Source organism: Paramisgurnus dabryanus, chromosome 22 (assembly GCF_030506205.2).
Source record: "Paramisgurnus dabryanus chromosome 22, PD_genome_1.1, whole genome shotgun sequence".
NCBI lineage: Eukaryota > Metazoa > Chordata > Actinopteri > Cypriniformes > Cobitidae > Paramisgurnus > Paramisgurnus dabryanus.
The window spans coordinates 15,187,989-15,208,569 of NC_133358.1; the positions used below are offsets into that span (position 1 = coordinate 15,187,989).

Here is a 20,581-nt window from a genome sequence, read left to right on the forward strand (position 1 = left end):
ATTCAAAATGCGCTGTACAAAGATTATGGACACACATTGAAAAAAAATAGGTATGTATTAATTCATCTAAGTTGAGGTAAGAACATAGTAAAATATTGAAAAACGGTGGTGTTTTCCTTTAAAGTACCAAGGAACTGTTTTTTTTCCTCACGAGAGGTTTGCATTTCTTACAAATTAGCTAATAAAGTAACAAAGCCTCTAAACGCCACCTCTGTCAAAATTGAGTGCTCTCTGCATGTATTATACGTTCATTAAATACTTTAGCTTCAAATACTTTAGCTTAAAATCTGCTTAATCCTGGCCTCAATACTGCTTGCTGGAAAAATCTGTCGATATTTAGCAAAGTCCTCTAAGTGCACAGAATGAATGAATGACATTTTATTTGATATGGACATAGCAATTACATTGGACAAACCAGATGTATTGATTGAGTGTTTTAGCACGAGTGCTAATTCGCAACACTTGTCCATAGGCGACTTTTAAAAAAAATAAGACAATTAAAATATCAAAAAAAGAAGACCAAGATGGAAGAAACAACAACAAATCACAGGGAAAAATCCAATAAATGAAAAAAATGCAAACCATTTTCGATATAAGGAACAAAATAAGATACAGAGCAAAGGTAATATGAGCAAATAATCAACCAGTTAAGGACTATTCATGTGAGCACTATTGTTTAGACTTTAGCCATTGTTTAAGACCTTTGTTAAAAGCTTTACTGTTGGTTTCTAATTTAAAGAAGACAACTTGGGATACTCTTGTAAGTACTTAGACTTGAATCAAACTCGAATGCGTCACAGCTCCCCCCAGTGAGTGGTTCAGTTTCTTAATTTTTTCTTAATATATCATTTTCAATGATTCTAGTTGCATATTTAGTGATTTTTCTACTGTTTACTGTGTCTTATCAAAAGAAGTGGAGGTTTTTGCCAAAAAGCATGTACTTAGAGGGTTTTGCCGTGAAAGACAGTCAAATTTGTTAAATATCAATTTAATGATTATAATGACATTTGTGAAAATAAGGCATTTCAATTACTGGCTAATAACCTTTTCATTGCCCACCATAAGAACATAATAAAAAATGCTCATTAACAAGAAAATTTTACTTTTCTAAAAATATATATATTTTATTATTATTAATGCTCAGACGTCATTTACATTCAGTTCCCAGCACATCACATCTTTGCCCAATAGACTCCAGATATTTTTTGGATATGCTTTAGCCGAAGGAATTACTGTTATTTTTAGTCTGCCCTTAAAGCAACACAACCGCATTTGTTTTATTTCAGTAATCTACTAGCAGGCCAACATTAAAGCCTGTAAGCACAACCAAACCAAACAAAGAAGGTATTTTTTTCACTGCCTCATCTCTTCGCTGCTTTCATATTGAGGCATCATCTGCTGTTCCTCTGGCCACGTCTGCGGCCTGTATTAGAATCATCTTAATGTTAAAAGCAAAACAAGGCAGGGGCGAGACTCAGAAGGGTGGTGGGAGTTTTTAGCGGGCTCAAACTGAATAATGCGAGTTGGTAATAAGGTCAGAAGCGGAGCCTGCAGCCGCAGGCTTTGACCGTCTCAGTGACCTGATTATGTCAGCCAGTGTCAGGCACCACAACACTACAAACGCACAGCGCATCCCATCAACGGCATCGCCATGCCGATATGTCCACTTATGCCCCGCAGGCACCTTTGGTATAGACAAGGCCATACCAGTTTGTTAGGTAACGTCTACCATACATGAGCACTTGCACGCTAAGAGAATCAATGACTGAGTGACAGTATATCATACATTTGAACATAAAAGCACAATTTTCTGAATATAAAATTGTTTCATGTGCACTGAATTTTGCATGAGTTGCGTGTCAGTTTGTACAAAATATATATGGATCCTTGAAGCTTGTATTCAAATGACTGTAACAGTATATTGCATATATACTCACCTAAAGGATTATTAGGAACACCATACTAATACTGTGTTTGACCCCCTTTCACCATCAGAACTGCTTTAATTCTATGTGGCATTGATTCAACAAGGAGCTGAAAGCATTCTTTAAAAATGTTGGCCCATATTGATAGGATAGCATCTTGCAGTTGATGGAGATTTGTGGGATGCACATCCAGGGCACAAAGCGCCCGATCCACCACATCCCAAAGATGCTCTATTGGGTTGAGATCTGGTGACTGTGGGGGCCATTTTAGTACAGTGAACTCATTGTCATGTTCAAGAAACCAATTTGAAATGATTTGAGCTTTGTGTCATGGTGCATTATCCTGCTGGAAGTAGCCATCAGAGGATGAGTACATGGTAGTCATAAAGGGATGGACATGGTAAGAAACAATGCTCAGGTAGGCTGTGGCATTTAAATGATGCCCAATTGGCACTAAGGGGCCTAAAGTGTGCCAAGAAAACATCCCCCACATCATTACACCACCACCACTGGCCTGCACAGTGGTAACAAGGCATGATTGATCCATGTTCTCATTCTGTTTACGCCAAATTCTGACTCTACCGTCTGAATGCCTCAACAGAAATCGAGACTCATCAGACCAGGCAACATTTTTCCAGTCTTCAACTGTCCAATTTTGGTGAGCTCATTCAAATTGTAGCCTCTTTTTCCTATTAGTAGTGGAGATGAGTGGTACCCAGTGGGGTCTTCTGCTGTTGTAGCCCATCCGCCTCAAGGTTGAGCGTGTTGTGGCTTCACAAATGCTTTGCTGCATACTTCGGTTGTAACGAGTAGTTATTTCAGTCAAAGTTGCTCTTCTATCAGCTTGAATCAGTTGGCCCATTCTCCTCTGACCTCTAGCATCAACAAGGCATTTTCGTCCACAGGACTGCCGCATACTGGATGTATTTCCCTTTTCACACCATTCTTTGTAAACCCTTAAATAGTTGTGCGTGAAAATCCCAGTAACTGAGCAGATTGTGAAATACTCAGACCGGCCCGTCTGGCACCAACAACCATGCCACGCTCAAAATTGCTTAAATCACCTTTCTTTCCCATTCTGATATTCAGTTTGGAGTTCAAGAGATTTTCTTGACCAGGACCACACCCCTAAATGCATTGAAACAACTGCCATGTGATTGGTTGATAGGATAATTGCATTAATGAGAAATTGAACAGGTGTTCCTAATAATCCTTTAGGTGAGTGTACATTTTTTTTATTAAAGAAAAACACCACCGTTTTTCAATATTTTACTATGTTCTTACCTCAACTTAAACAAATTAAAACACACCTATCTTTTTCAATGCGTGCACTTTCAATGTTTGTACAGCGCCTCATGAATGTGTTAGCATTTAGCCTAGCCCCTTTCATTCTTGTGGCTCAAAACAGGGATGAATTCAGAAGCCACCAAACACTTCCATGTTTTCCCTATTTAAAGACTGTTACATGAGTATAGTGGCACAAAATAAAACTTTTGTTTGGAGCCATAGGAATGATAGGTATGCATTAATTCATCTAAGTTAAGGTAAGAACATAGTAAAATATTGAAAAACGGTGGTAAGTTTCCTTTAAATAAAGCAAAACATAGAATATAAATTATAAATTAGATTTGGACAAAATTATTAACATTTATGATCAGTTTCTAAGGGTTTCATGTGAATTACATAAATGTCATCAATCTTATTTTGGTGAAAAAAAGATGATGTAAACTTTCATTTCACAAATACATTGTACATACATAATGTGTAATACAGTCAGTTCACAAATCTATTGCAACACAATTTTTTCATTTTTAAATGTTTTAAATTTTTTATTTAGCTTGCAATACTGCTATGCCAACACAATCTAATGGCAATTTGTAAGTTTTTCAAGAGGTGGCAATGAATTTGTACTACCAAGTTCATATTATTTTTTATTATTAGATTAGCTTTTGCCCCTGTGACATTGGGTTTAGGGGTGGGATATCATTATTGTATTTTTTCTAATAATGGTACGTTTTTGTATCTTTCACTCTATACAAATTCATACAAATTACTGAAGCTAATTTGTAAAATATGAATGAATTTCCATGAGATCAGGTTTGCCCACAGTTTGATAAGCACTGCTAAAAACTGCTAAATTTAAAATTTGTATTACTGTTAAAATATCAATGACTGTTTGAAAGTTGTTTATACGTAACAAGGCTTAGGTTAACATTTAATTAAAACTGTGTTTCAGTACCTAAGTATGCAGAAACCTAAAAACACATCATTACATACAAAGCAAAACGTTCCCATCTCTCATTGAGAGATGTTGGGATCCATAAACAGGCCCACAGCGTGCAATTTCTCAAACAACACTTTCCATCATATTAGAGAACAGGAAGCGTCACTACAGGGGGGAATGAGACAAGGGTTAAGGTAAATAATGCCGTTTGTAGCGTGAAAGGGCACATTGGCTATACAATCTTTCCTTTAATATGGGAGCGGTGTGCACCTGCGATAAGATGATTCATTAGATAGGGCTCTGCTCTGACAACCCTCATCGTTCAAGCCTCCACGCTACTGATGGAACAATTCTGCAACCGCTCCCGTTAATATGACAAGGTCAGCGTTTTAAACCACGCTGCTGTCCAATCAAAACGCAACACCCCTCTTGTGCTAACATGGTTAAAGACGAGCCGCGGAGGTCAACTTTAAAGACCTGTTTGGATGTAGTGATTAAAGTAACATCATGTGAACATGAATATGAACATTATGATTAATATTCTGCAGACGTCAGCTTGTGTGTTTTTTAAATAAATGAAATGGTGTGTGCACGCACCTGTCCTTGTGCATTGGTGACCAGTTGACCGGAGACACCCTGCAGGCTGGAGAGAGCATTACCAAACACCTGTGACCCAGCGATTGACCCCATTGCTGCTGCAACCGCTGCCTGACTTGCCAGAGGGTTAAGCTGAGAAAGTAAAGAAAAATTAATGATGAAGAATTAACTTAGCACACTTACTTAACACGGTGCACACACTACATACTGTACCCTAAATTACCCTAAAGTAGGAAAAACAAATAGACGATGGAATTAAAATGGGTACTGTCTACTGTGTGCTTACCATCATTTATCAAAATATCTTCTTTTGTGTTCATCAAAATAAAAAACTCATACAGGATTAGAACAACATGAGGGTGTGTAAATAATGACAGAATTTTCATTTTTGGGTGAACTATCACTTTAAAAATAGCAATCGGTTTTTGTTAACCCCTGCGGTCGATTTCTATTCTTTTGGAGTGCATTGCCAGTGTTGAAAACACACACACAAAAGCACACAGGTGAATAAATCAAGCTAACCTCCTAATAAGCAGGGAGAATGCAGTGCTTATTTGATGCAGGTCTGGAGAATACAGCCTTATTAGGTTCTTTAAGTAGATCAAGAGCTCACGCAGGACTGCACACAGACTTCCCAATTACTCATCACAATGAGGTTGTAATGGAAGCAGCGCTCTGAGCAGATCGAGGAGAACAGGCGCGGTGACAGCAGACAGGAGGACTCAAAGAAAACAGCGGATCCTGATGGCAGTCAACGGTTATTTCTCAAACTAACTTGCTATTCTTTTTGATGAGTCCTGACTTTGCCATACTGTAGCTACGAGTCACGACGTATAACCCCGAAACGACTGAAATGTTGACAGAAAGAGAATTTGCAGGTATATGATGGGATTCATGTAGCTCAATTGGTAGAGCAGTGCAAAGACCATGGGTTTGATCACATAGAGTACTGATAAAATGTATTCCTTGAATGCACTGTACTGTAGGTCGCATTGGATAAAAGCGTCTGCCAAATGCATGAATGTAAACATTATTATGATGATTGTGATGCTATTAGGGGTGGGCGATATGACCAAAATCTTCTATCATGATAGGGTTCATTTTATATCATGATAACGATATGCATCACGGTAGAGTTTTTTTTCTGTTTTTAAAATCTTTTTTTCTGTTATTAAAATCTTTAATACCATTTTCATAATTCTCACAAAAACCTTATACAAGCATAAAAAGAAGATAAAAACAAACAAAACTCAAGCTCTCTGAAGATAGACAGTCAATGATAAAGGAATGATAATAAATAATTATGTATGTATGTATATATTTTTTATTTAAGGTAGAAAAGTGATTTGGTCAAGAGCAGTGAGAGATTTTCTCTTAAAGGAATATTCAATTTTCTTAAAATAAAAATCCAGATAATTTACTCACCACCATGTCATCCAAAATGTTGATGTCTTCCTTTGTTCAGTCAAGAAGAAATTATGTTTTTTGAGGAAAACATTGCCTGATTTTTCTCATTTTAATGGACTTTAATAGAGCCCAACATTTAATACTTAACTCAACACTTAACGTGTTTTTTCAACGGAGTTTCAAAGGACTCTAAACGATCCCAAACGAGGCATAAGGATCTTATCTAGCAAAACGATTGTCATTTTTGACAAGAAAAATTAAAAATATGCACTTTTAAACCACAACTTCTCGTCTAGATCCGGTCGTGATGCGCCAGCGTGACCCCACGCAATACGTCATGACGTCAAGAGGTCACAGAGGACGAACGCGAAACTCCGCCCCAGTGTTTACAAGTGTTGAGAACGAGGACCGTTCCTACGTTGTTGTATGTCAACTGATACTAATTAATGTCTTTGTGTCAGTTTATTGTTTACAATGGTCCGCAAATGTGCATTTTATATATGTAACACGTGACCTCCCTACGTCACTACGCATTTACGTTAGGTCGCGCTGGACCGGACCTACACGAAAAGTTGTGGTTTAAAAGAGCATATTTTTTATTTTTCTTGTCAAAAATGACAATCGTTTCGCTAGATAAGACCCTTATGCCTTGTTTGGGATCGTTTATAGTCCTTTGAAACTCCGTTGAAAAAAACTGTTAAGTGTTGAGTTAAGTATTAAATGTTGGGCTCTATTAAAGTCCATTAAAATGAGAAAAATCCTGGAATGTTTTCCTCAAAAAACATAATTTCTTCTCGACTGAACAAAGAAAGACATCAGCATTTTGGATGACATGGTGGTGAGTAAATTATCTGGATTCCTCTTTTAAGAAAATGGAGTATTCCTTTAATGCCGTTTCATAAACATGACATGAGTGACAGACAGGAGCAAAATTGGGTAACTTCCCCTTTAAGACCAAAGTCCGGAACCTATTTTACACATGCATTTTCTCTTTTAGCTGTTCACTTTCTCTTAAGCCCTAAATGGTCGTGTTTATGAGAATACTTTCAAAGACGTGAATTTTGACGCATATATGTATTTAAGGACAATATTGCTCACAAGCTTAATGAACAGCGGTTGCGCGAATTGCGCGCTCCTCAGACACAGAAAGAGTGCATGCATATAGATCTGTTGTTTGTGTTTCAATGGCTTAAAATAACTTGTTTTAAAACTGTGGTGCTTAAATACGTGTACAAACTTTAAGTTTTCGTGACTACGCGCACAGAAGCATGACGTGGGCGCATAAGCTCGATAGAGACGATAGTCCAAAATCTCTACCGGTTGTCAAATTTCTACCGATTTATCATGTCTACCGGTTTATCGCCCACCCCTAGATGCTATTATACTATTAAAGAACAGTTAAATTAGTCATTTTCTCATCCTGTATGAAATTCTTTGATCACAAATAGCGAATTTTTGTATTTGTTCTGTGTTTTTCCAAGCAATTACAATAAATCGGGACTGGATTTTTTAAGATTCATAAAAGACACAAAAGTATAATGAAAATATCCTAAATATAATCTAAACTATGTGTTGTATTCCAAGGCTTTTGTAGTCATATGTGACCACTTGACCAGAAAGTCACACGGGTATATTTGTAGCAACAGCCAACGATACATTGTATGGATCAAAATTATTTTTGTGAGTGTATGCAATTGCTGAGGACTTCATCTGGCGATTTTCTCAATATTTTAATTTTCTGCAACCTTAGATTCCAGATTTTCAAATTGTTGTATTTCACAAATTGTCCCATCCTAACAAACCATAAATTAACTTATTTATTCAACTCTCAGATGTATACATCTCAATTTCAAAAAATTAACCCTTATGACTCGTTTTTTGGTCCAGGGTCACAAATGTCTTACATTGTTGTCATCTTTACATTCATCATATTGTCTTTTGCTTGTTCATGGGAGGTTATGAGACATGAAGCAAAAATGAATCAGATCTACAGTAGTCCAATAAATGGGTCTGGTTTACAGAACCAGACTCAACCAGAACTTTAGCAAATTGAAATAATGACCTAGACTAATAAACCTTCAGTTCTGTGTATCACTTTTAAAATATATTGTTTCCATATGCATATCCAGTACAGACGTCCCGTTGTGTGCTACCCAGATGACATGAAGACATACAGGCAGGGGGGCAGTGGGACCAAAAAATCTACTGGAAAATTTTGTATACCACCGGCCCTCCGTGGTAAAAAAAAAGGTCTTGTATTGGTAGTAAAACTAGGGTAATACAAATCATAATCAATCTGCCAAAAAAAAAACATTTTCATAAAATCATTAAATCATGGCAAATTTTCCTAAATGAGTAACTATACAAAATGATACATGTTTGAAAGTCGGAGATGCGCACCTGTCAATCAGCTATTACACAACAGAGCGAGGCCAGAGACGAACGTGCTCATAAATGGGAGTAATATAGAATGATGTGTGCATCTTTGAATAACTGTAAGAGTTTTTTCTTTAAATATAATTTTTGTCATATAAAGTTTTGAGAGATAATAATGTTTTTTCCAGTGTTAGACTTTTTTTTTTTAAAAAAAGACTTTAGTGCGGTTAACACCTCGAGTGGCCCTCGCAGCCCACAGGGAAATGTCCCAACTCTCCCGATTGCTACTCCGCTACGGCATAAAGGTCTCAGAACAATGAGGGTAAGTTGTTGACAATGAATAATTTTTTTTTTCTTCACAACAATGCCATAGAAGAACCATTTTTGGTTCTCCAAAGAGCCATTCAGTCAAAGGTTCATAGACGAGAACCATTTTGAGTTCCCCAAAGAGCCATTCGGTCATAGGTTCAGGTTCGTAGAAGAACAATTTCTTTCTTATCTTTTAATAGTCTTAAGAACCACTACAAAAAAGCTTTTGTGAAACAAAAAGTATTCCAGTTAAAGGTTCTTTATGGAACCATACAACCCAAAACCTTTATATTTAGGAGTGTATCCAACAAATTTCAGGCTACAATCGTTTCCCATTTCCTGTGTCCTGCTGTCTGCCCCCCCATCCGGATCCCAGCGGGGGCCGTTCAGCTTTGTTAAAGTGAGAGCATTCAGCTGCCATTCATCTTTCATCTTATCACACCATCATATATTACCAGGCTCTCTGAAATCAAATGATGAGAAAATACCACCGAGCGATCAATACTTTTTCATTGACAGTAAAGGTTAAGCACATTAAGAATGACATCGCATTTGTCTTATGAAATCATATTTCATGTTGGTGGCCTAAAATTGGCTGAGATTGATACCACGTCCCCCGGACTGAAAGTCATCCATTTTTTTATCACTAATCACAGAAATCGGCTCTTTGTTGCCGTCGTTTTCTTTGTCCTTCTGCAAAAGTCAAGTGCCAGTTGATAATATCAGCGACCCAAAACGTTAAGGGCAACGATTTCAGCATGGCAATTGTGAGTGATAAAAGCTCTCGGAGACCCGAGGACATTTCTGCTTTTTCTACCATTTGTCAAGAGATTTTCACATGATTGATCTGTATACAACATCAGCGATGAGATGCTTCCTAAAAACAATCTCAGGATATTTCATAATGTTTCAGTTTGACGGAGGCCGGCTTTGCGTTCGCCTTTGCATTAGTAAAATTTCAGACAGCTTGTGATCTTTCAGTGGAATAAACCCGGCGACAGTCACGAGTGCTTATTCTGTTAAACAGAAAAGGAGAATAGCTTTGTGATTGCAGGAAAGGTGTCTGCGTGGAGAGCATCTTATCTTGAGCTAACATCTTCAGATAATAAAAACATGTATTTCTGAGAGGGCGTAAGATATTGAAAGAAAGCATGAGAGAGAGAGAGAGCAAGATGGACAAGGACGGCAATATCAACCAAGGATTGGATTTATAGATAATCCTTTCAGCCTATCTGATGGCAAACACTCTCTCTCTCTCAAAGAGAGTAGATGAAATGTGTTATCTTGAAATGTTAAGATGGCCGGTGAATTATGTGAGTATTATCTAGTTTAGTGATCCTAAATGTAGTTCTGCTGATTTACTAGTTGCACCAAAGCAAGTCTCAAAACAAGTATTTCGCTCTAACCCTTCATACGTGAGTAACTAAGGATAAAGTTTTCATTTTGAGGTGAACCAGTTAGCACAAAATTTTCATTAAACCATGAAATTCCAAGGCTATAGTTTTGTTTATTTTTTGATTGGGAAACTTAGATACGTAGAAATGTGTGTATTCCTTATTTTGTCACGGTTTTTTGTATATTTTGAGATTTATAAAGAGGCCTTAAAGGTTATTGTTTATTGTACATTCATGTATTTTTGGAAGGAGATCAATAACACTTAAGCCCATTATAAAATGCTTGGCAGAGCAGCGGGGCAGATTAAGACTCTGTAACTTGGGGGCAGCAGGAAGAAGATTGTGAGGATTGTAGGGGATTGCTGTGTTTGTCATCGAAACAGGTGATTTTACGGCAGGCTGCCTTCACTTGGAGTCATGTGGGGAGGCAGGAAATGGCGTTGCAGCTCCGTTATTTGTGTTGATTGCATGTGTGTGTGGATCTAAACAGCTGGCATCCTTTCTTTAGAAAAACAGCAGGTAGAGCACTGGGTAAATGTGGAAAATGGATGTCTGTACTTTCTTTTCCACTTTTTTCCTGTTTTCTCTTCTTATCTCTTATCTCTCTATCTATTTCTTACTTTGTTGGTTGTCGAAGAAGGTTAAAGTTGGAAATCGGGAAATCGCAAGTGTTTAGTTTATTTTCAATAGGTGACGTGCAGAAAGCAGCTAAATGGGGACGTTACAGAGGTGAGATGGGGTCGGTCCGCACGTCTTGCTCGTGAACCCAAAATCCTTCCACAGACACGGCTCTTCGCGGCAGGTGTCATTGAAGATAAACACTAAATTGAAGATTTGCACTAAATTTGCACTAAACACGTGAAAAGCTGTAGCTGCAACTTCGCCAATTGTGTTAAAGTGATAAAGTGACTTTTAATATCTTCACAATGTAAATAAAGTGTGCTTAGAGTTTGTCCTTAATTCTTTCCCTACCATTGACGAGTTATAATGACGAGTTTTACGATAATCTGTAATTCGGCTACTATCCCCTAAATAGCACTTACCCAATTTATATAAAAACTAAAGCAAAAACTAATTTTACAAATTTAAAACTCCATGTATGTTTTGATAATCATTTCTAACAAAATTTCTTTAAAAAATGCAATTATTTCAGCTTTTTGTTATTAAAAGGTTATAAAAAGAGGTTTTCCCATTTTGTTTGTTTGTTTGAAAGCATAGGGTCTGTTCTTTCATTTGATATGGTTTATATATTTATAAAAATCACAAAAAATGCTGGCGGGCAACTTTTTTTAAAAAGGCTGGCGGAAATGAGTTAATAAATCCAAAGAGTTCAGAAGAAGTTGAGAAGTCTCAATTTGCTCTCATTACACTGCAAAAAATGACTTTCTTTCTTAGTACTTTTGTCTTGTTTTCAGTAGAAATATCTGAAATTTTTTAAATAAAGATGCTTTTTCTCAATGAGCAAAATGACCTAAGAAAATAAGTCTAGTTTATAGACAAAAAATATACAATTTAAGTAAATTTTAACTTAAAACAAGCAAACATATCTGCCAATGGGGTGAGAAAAAAATCAGTTTTCCTTTTTCTTAAACACTTATCTAAGCAAAAATTTCTCACCCCATTGGCAGATAATTTTGCTTGTTTTAAACACAAATTCACTTAAGTTGTATAGTTTTTGTGTATAGTTTTTGCCTAAAAACTAGATTTATTTTCTTAGGTCATTTGCTTACCAAGAAAATACATCTTGATTTAAGAATTTTTAGATATTTCTACTGAAAACATGACAAAAATACATTAAGAAAGTCATTTTTGCAGTTCATGCGATCTATTAGCCTATAGTAAGTATTACAAAAGTGAAAGAAAGAAAGAAAGAAAGCTGAAGAGTGTAAAAATCATCACACACGTTTTGCACCCCATGGCAATGTGGTTGAGTAAATGTTAAACTCTATTAAGTTCTGCGAGGCCTGCAATGGCTGTTTGACCAGGGGGTTGTATGGAGCAACAACCCATGTAATCTCCTGAACAAGAGAAAAAACACCCCGTCGCTATCATGGTGAGGACTTTCGGACATCAAAGTAAAACACTTACAAAGCCAGAGTTCCTTTTAGTCCAGTTCTGTTCAGACTGCAAATTCAGACTTAATCACTTTCACTGCTAATACAATAGAAAGACACAGAGCCTAAGGGACAACTTCCTGCTTACACTACAGATGATAAAGAGCTACAAATCATTAAAGATAAAGAAAGTATTTATTAGCAGGATGTATAAACTGACAGAGTCTATATTGGATCATGTTCTCTTCAAAATCTTGTAATTTTAATTTAGTATTTTTCTAAATATATATAGAAGCTTTCTTATACAAAAACAAAATTTTTTTGAGAGAGGCTAAACTGCATAAGATTATAAGACTTCAGAGTATAAATTAAGTGTTTTTTTGCAAATAATTCTAATTTGCTTTAATTCATACAACCTTATTTTTACGTTTTTGTACGATTTGCTTTCGTTCCTGTGGCGTTGGAATAAGGTGCGAGGTTATAGGGTCTTCTATGTATTTACTATAGTGTTTATCTTATGTTGAATCATGCTCACTGTCGCCCCTCGTCTCTAAGAAACCAAAACATATATAGGCCTATATATTACATTTATATATATATATATATATATATACCCATGTAATGTCCGTCAATTATTCTTTACACACACACATGTATATACGGTATACACTGTCAAATGTCTTAAAATAAGCACCGGAGCAATGTCTGTGATAACCGTTGTATAAGCAGAATAACTGACTCCGGGCCGTTAAATTATTTTAAAATAATGCACACGCAAGGTGGTAATTCACGTCGTGCCTTTACATCGCAGGGGTGCATTATTTTCAAATATTTCAAAGGAATGGAGTCAATTAATCCTCTAATACAACGGTTATCACAGACATTGCTATGGTGCTTATTTTAAGACATTTGACAGGGTTAGGTGTGCGTTTAACAGAAAAATAATCAATACCAGTGGAACATTTCTCAATCAATCAGAATAAAGCATTTAACAGCCCCGTGGTATAAATATATATATATATTTACTTAAAAACAAATTTTTTTTTATTAAAGGTATAGTGGAGGATTTTCTTTTTTTGGTTGGATCATCAAGACTATTGGTCATCCTAGTTGTCTATCATTCTGGTGATATGTTTAAATAAGGTCATTGTATATGCTCTCCCTAGCTTCGTTTTCAGGTGTATATGTGTGGTGAGCTACGGTTTCAGCCATTGATTGAAGCTTGCGTTCTCATCTTGTTTTTTCAAAATGTCTGAGGGTCACAAGAGAAAAAGTGTCTACGAATTGTATGACAAGAAGAGAAAGACACCTGAAGAAAGAAACAAGACCTGAGTGTTTTTGGGAGAATATTTCACACGCTGACGTGCGCTAAAGCACAGGTTGGGCTTCCCACTGAAGCATCAGTCGCGAAGTTTCTACTCGACAGGTAAAGTTTGGCATGCTATTTGGAGAAATCCATTGCTGGTAAAAGTTGATGTAAGCTATGATTAGCGATGCTAGCCCTGACACAAGTCACGAACCGCACAGACACGTTAAACATCTCAATGTATGTGTAATGCCGACAGCAACTTGTAAACAGTGCGTGCATGAGAAGAACTAGGCACGTGCATGCTTTCTCTCGTGCACACGTTTAAGAGGTGTTCCCTCTCGGGAGCAGGTAGAGTGTTGCACGTGTGCTTTTTTTAAAAAAAGTTATTTTCAAAAATTTGGGAAAATCTTCCACAATACCTTTAAGGAGAGAGAATGATTCTAGCCTCTGTACCACTATTAAACATATAAAACGCTGAAAATTTATTTTTGCATCATAGCAATTCCTCTTTCAATCACACCTCCATTTCACTCTTTCTTATTTCCCCACTCGTCATCTTTATCTTTATTTTTTCCCATTATGGAGAGTGCACATAATCAGAAGTGACACATCTGAGCATGCTCACGGCCTCCCCGGCGTCACATCCAGACCTTATGCTGCCTCCATCAAAAACGCTCTCTCTCTCTTTCTCCCATGTTCCCCACGCTGAAGCCTCCCCTCTGCCCAGGTACATCAAAACACCATTAGACTGTCCCAAACACCTCAGCTCCCCTGTTGCACCCCCTGAGCCCATCACCTGGACTCTTCTCACACCACCAACACAGCTCACCGAGCCCTATTTCACCTTCCCATTGACAAATAAATAAATAGCTGACAGAATAACAGAAATATATAAGAATAGGTGAGAAAAGTCATAGGTTGGATCCCGGGGAACACACATACTGGTAAATTGTATAGCTTGAAGTCACTTTGGATAAAAGCCAAATGTAAATGTAAAAGAGGGATATGTAATGCTGCAAAGCCACAGAAGCAACCTCCCATGATGCATTGCTTTGTACGACCACCTCTTCTGGCGCACACAAGAGCTGTTTAAAATGCTGCACTTCATCAGATAAAAAGCACAACTGTTGGGAAGAGAGAGGGCAAGAGGGGTCACATTTAACGGGCCAAATGCAAATGACAGAGGAACGAGGGAGGAAATGAATGACAAATGCACCAATAAAGGTGTGATGGACTGTCTAGAGCCGACCGTCAATCATGTGACTCATTAACTCCAATCATAATTAACTGCTTTTCGTGTCATTATATAAAATCCTTTTTTCTGTACTTCCATAATTGTGGCGCTTAAAATTCATATAAGAGTTTTAACACATCAATCATCTTTGCTCTATTTTTGGTGCAACAAGGTAGCCTTACGGAGTAGCCGGCAGGATGGTTTCATATATTTATTTTTATTATACATTCCACATTTTATCATTTTTCCTGTTGATGAATTACCCCCAATGTTTGGCAACATTTCCATGTGATTGATAAAAAATATAATGTTTGCTGCAAAAATAAAGTTCAGAGGTAAAGTGCTGACCGCACTGTTACACATGTAGCGCAGTTACTTTGGTATAGTCACAAAGTTTGTGAAATGAAAAGTACAAATTCGCAGGCAGGACTGCGCTGGAGAGCAACCCGTTGGATCTGCTGATGTTGGAAAACTACTTGTTAAATATAGCATCAAGTTTATATTGCATTTTCAGTGGTCACAGGAGACCAAGCCTCCATCAAATTTTAATTTCCTGTGATAAAAAAATACACAGCAAAATAATAAAAACATCAAATGCAAAATGATCAATGGCTGTTTGTGAAATGACTGAAAACAAAGCACTGCACGTCCTAATCTAACGGAAGGCACAGAATAGTATGTCTCAATTTAAGGAAACTTTAACTCATTTAATTCATCATGTCAAATTCTCCTCTCCGGCATTTGAACAGAATGCCATCTCTTTTCACCTGCTGTTATTTGACAGACAAATCCAGCATTTAAATGACTTTAATATTGCCTTAATCAATGGCTGGTGCTCTTTTGGTGGCCTCTATCCAATAAACCCCAGCGTCGGCCGTGTGCGAGTTTCATAACTAGAATAATGGTAAATGATTACTCCTCGGCGTGGCGTCTCGCGGTGAGCCGGGCTAATGAAGAGAAATGGTTGGGTTTGGACTTGGGCCTGCCTGTTGCCATTTGAGAACTCAGAGCGGAGAGATTAATGATGAGCGAGCAGGCCTCTGTGGCTATGATGCGGTCAGAGGTCCGATCGATAACGCACACACAAATCCACACATTTATGTACACGCGTGCACAGTCTCGGGCGAGGATGCATACTTGTACACATTAACATGTACACATTTGGTATAATCTGAAGTGGAGTAATGAATGAATGACGGTGAACGCAGCATTGATCCGACCTTGCTTGGGTCAGAAGAAACTTAACGAGTGCTATAAGTTATTGGACATCGTTGTCTGCAACCACATCATTATCCTGCTATAATATGCCATATTTTTTACATTTACGATGTCTGAGTGTTTCAAGTATGATGTTTAAAGGGATATTTCACCCAAAACTGAAAATAATGTCATTAATGACCCTCATGTCGTTCCAAACTCGTAAGACCTCCGTTCATCTTCAGAACACAGACTAAAGTCACGTGACTGTTTTTTTTCAAACTTACAGCATGCGTCTCCCTCAGACTGTAAACAAAGCCCGGGCGCACAAAAAAAAGAGCTGGGGCGCACCAGATAACACGTCAGCCGCGTCACTGCAGTCACGTGACTTTAGTCTCACGCATATGCTTCACAACAGACGTGGAAGAGAAGACAATGCTGAATAAAGTGGTAATTTTTGTTATTTTTGGACCAAAATGTATTTTCAATGCTTCAACAAATTGTAACTGACTCACTGATGTCACATGAACTACTCTGATGATGTTTTTATTACTTTTCTGGACATGGACAGTATACCGTATGTAGATTTTCATTAAGGGGTCAACAAGCTCTTGGACAAAATTTTGGGTGAACTATCCCTTTAAGCGTGGAAGGATAGGTGGGAGATAAAGAAAAACTGTGAAGGTGATTTGCTCCTAAAAAACTTGATGAACCCCCTAGACATTTAGAGAAAGGGACCTAGAGTGAATGTCCAATATCTCCAAAACAGTTTGCTATTATGAAGTTTCAATAACACATTTTATATAAGCCTCTTAAGCTCAAATCACAAGCTAATGTGAATCATTATCAGCACATTCAAGTAATAAACATGTCTCTATAATAAAAGGAAATTAACTCTTTCATCTGACAAATCCTATATCAAAGCAATTCAAATCTAGTTGGAAGTCTTCCAAACTTTTATTCCTTATTACTGTAGGTGTCTAACTGCAGGCTCCAGTGCCCTTCCTCACTCGAATTCTGAAAATAATCCCTCATTTCGAGTAAATATAAAGTTGCTTTGCTTTCAGAAGCCAGATTTTCCTCACTTGCTGCATCACATGCTTTATAATTATTCATACCATGCGCTGTGCTGCTGTTGATGGGCAATAGTCTTATTTTCTGCTTCAGTCACCAGTGCACATTTGTATTTTTATATAGTGAGGTTTGTTATGTAAAGCAATTTTCTGCCTACTTAAGAAGGCCTGTCTATTGGTCTGCATTAATGAGAGAGAGAGAGAGAGAGAGAGAGAGAGAGAGAGAGAGAGAGAGAGAGAGAGAGAGAGAGAGAGAGAGAGAGAGAGAGAGAGAAAGAGAGCATGAAACAGTAATATATTATTTTTGGCATATGCAAAGTGAACTTCTTGTTAAGCATTGATATAATATGATTACTGATATAAAAAATTAACTAAACACAGAAGGTAAACAATTAATTAACTGATAAACACCAACTACAAATTTGATGCTTGCTCACAGTAAAGTTAAAGTTAACATTAAAAGGTACTAACAACAAATTTTACTTTTGCAATGTGACTTAATCTCAGGAAATATATATAGAACAAATAAAGAGTTTGGTTCCAAAACGCAATAAATCCATTTTGACAAATTTCGGTAAAAACGTGTTTTCTATACCAAGAAAGTGACCAGATGAAAACCACTATTTTCTGTTACAAACTTTCACATAGCATCTTTAGGTTATAAAAACATAAAAAACTTGATTTTCAATGATTTAGTATAAAAACGGATTATTTTTTCCACATAATGCAATTAATCCATGACGTTTTTTTTTTTCCAAAATACTATGAATCTATTCAATCAATGTATATTTTATATTAATTTAGTTGACTAGTGGTATACACTGATAAAAAATAAACATTAATGGCATTAATCAAAACACTTACTTTGTCATATTAGGAACACTGTCATTGCTGCGCGGTTATACTTGACGTCGTCGCTTAACATTTTTCACAGCGATCAGCTGTGATTCTCGTTGACTAAGTAAAATTATGGAAAGTTTTTCATAAGATCCCCCGGGGTCAATGTGTTAGCATGACAGAGCTTGATGCTGTCGGGAGAACAAGCGATCGTCTACCGAGTGCCTCTTGCGTAAATTATTAGATGTTGATGGCTTACGTTTCTTTCCCGTCACAGAAAACCACAGGTTTATCAATGCTATTAAAGCATTTCGTTTTTGTTTGTTTGTGTAAGTAGATGAGGAAAACTAGGACTCTGTGTACTCAACCCGCCGCCATTGTTTGTTTACATTGCATGGAATAGTGCGCTGTAATTTGTGGAGCGGATTTATTGCATTCTGTAGAAAAGGAGGAGTGGCGTTTATTGCGTTTTGGGAAAAAAGGGAGAAAAGGTGACAGAATAACACGGCGGATATTGGATTTTGCGTAAAATTAAGAATTTACTTTTAAATACTGACCTGATATAATACTGATTTTGGCAGTAACTCATTTTTTTCAAAAATTGCATTTATTGCGTTTTGGAACCAAACTCTTCAAATATAAAAGATAAAAATATATAGAAATTATTATTTCAATAGAAACTAAAAAGATAAAAAAATGTCAATGAAAATATTCAATGAGAAAAAATGTGGGCTGGGATTTTATCCATTCCGAATGATTGGATCTTGAAAATAATATCCTTGGAATATGATGTAAAAATGAACTGTAGCCAGTAAGACCAAGAATGTATATTAATAAAATACACACGACTAATGTCAATTTCATGTTAACCGAAAGTTTAACATTGTGGGTAACACTTTACAATAAGGTTCATTAGTTAACATTAGTTAATGTATTGACTAACATTAACAAACCATGAGCAATACATTTGTTACAGTATTTATTAATCTTTGTTAATGTTAGTTAATAAAATAAAGCTTTTATTTATTTGTTCATGTTAGTTCACACTGCATTAACTAACGTTAACAAGATTTTAATAAAGTATAAGTAATTGTTGAAATTAACAAAGATTTAAAAATGCTGTATAAGTGCAGTTCATTATTAACTGTTGTAGTTTTGTGTTTTGTTTTCATGACAAGTTAATAAAAACAAGTGCATTCAACATATATATATATATATATATATATATATATATGTGTTATATATACAGTATATACAGTATTATTTAACTTTTTCTTTGTTAAATGCTTTGGGATAACTGAGTAAAATACAAATAAATGATGAATAATGTGAAGGGACTAGATTAATGGACAGTCATTGCATGCATGGACTGGAGAAACAACTGTAAGTTGTTAAGAAAAAAAAAACATCAATGTGTGCATGTCTGTGCATCTGAGCGTATGTGTGTTTGAAGGGCGCCTGACCTTGACAGGAATGGGGTTTCAGAAGTGAGCTGTAATGATGGCTGATTGTTGGGGAAAGGTGGAGAATGGACAGAGCGAGAAAGAGGTATAGATGAGAGAAGAAGAGCACTGAGGAAAGGAGGGAGAAGGGGACGCCAGTGTAATTGCAGCACTCCTGGGTCTGAGTCTCCTGTGGCACACATCAGTACATCAGGAGGGGTGTGTCTAGGAGTGACAGGGTGAGAGAGAAGTTACAGGAAAGTGGGGGTAAAGATGGGGTGACTGGGGGTACAGTATCGTGTAAAGAGTACAGTATCTAGCAAAAGCAAGAATGAGACCAAAGGCGAAGGATCAAAAATCTGGATTTGTGAGAGGGAAAAGAAAAATTAAATACTGCTGCTTAGAAGAAGTAGCTCGGTTTCATTTGGCTCAGACTGTACAAGTAGACACAAATAATTAAACAACAGTTGTGATCCAGCAGGAGTAGAGAGGCATACTATATATATATATATATATATATATATATATATATATATATATATATATTTTATACAATTTCTTTGTCTTTTAATGACAAATGTCTTTGCTTATTTTGAAATTTTATCCAATTGGAATTTGTAGTTATTCCCTACAGTTTTACCCTTTGCCGAATTTCCATGCGTTCTTATTGGCTACCAAAACAGTCTCTGCGGAGACCATTACGCGTCAGTTTGATTGTGTGTCATCAGCATATGTTGTGCAATGAGATTAAAAGTATGATGAACAAAATGTTTTTTATTGACTTGTTATGACGTCATTTGCCCTCGTCTGGAAAACCGTTTGTACTTCCAGGTAGCAGAAAATCATTAAGTGTTCCGATTCAACTCTTCTGAAATTTATACAATAGATGGTAAAGTACATAGTGTGTAGATTAAGTGCATAGTGTATAGTAAGTCAATTGGGACAAAGCTAATTAGAGCTGCATCCCAATTCGAAGGCTGGATCCTTCGAAGGAAATCCAGACTTAGAAGGTGTCAGATCCAGATTCAGCATCAGATTTTTTTTAAAAAGCCCTTGAAGCCAATTTTTTGTGCACATATAAGATTAAGGTCTGAACTTACATAACCATTATTTTTAGAGGATTTAAAAAATATTTCCTATAGAATTATTTACATTTTTTAGATCATCGTTATCAAACATTATCATTACCGCAACATTATATTA

At 36.6% G+C, this 20,581-nt stretch overlaps 1 protein-coding gene across 2 annotated transcripts in view; it reads right to left on the reverse strand.

The window, feature by feature from the left end:
* pou6f2 (POU class 6 homeobox 2) overlaps positions 1-20,581 on the reverse strand; it is a 130,521-nt gene that overhangs the window by 30,305 nt on the left and 79,635 nt on the right. For both annotated transcript variants that reach the window (XM_065294893.1, XM_065294892.1), the window contains exon 6: positions 4,747-4,878. In XM_065294893.1, the coding sequence (XP_065150965.1) occupies positions 4,747-4,878 (132 nt within the window). The remainder of the gene's footprint in view (positions 1-4,746; positions 4,879-20,581) is intronic.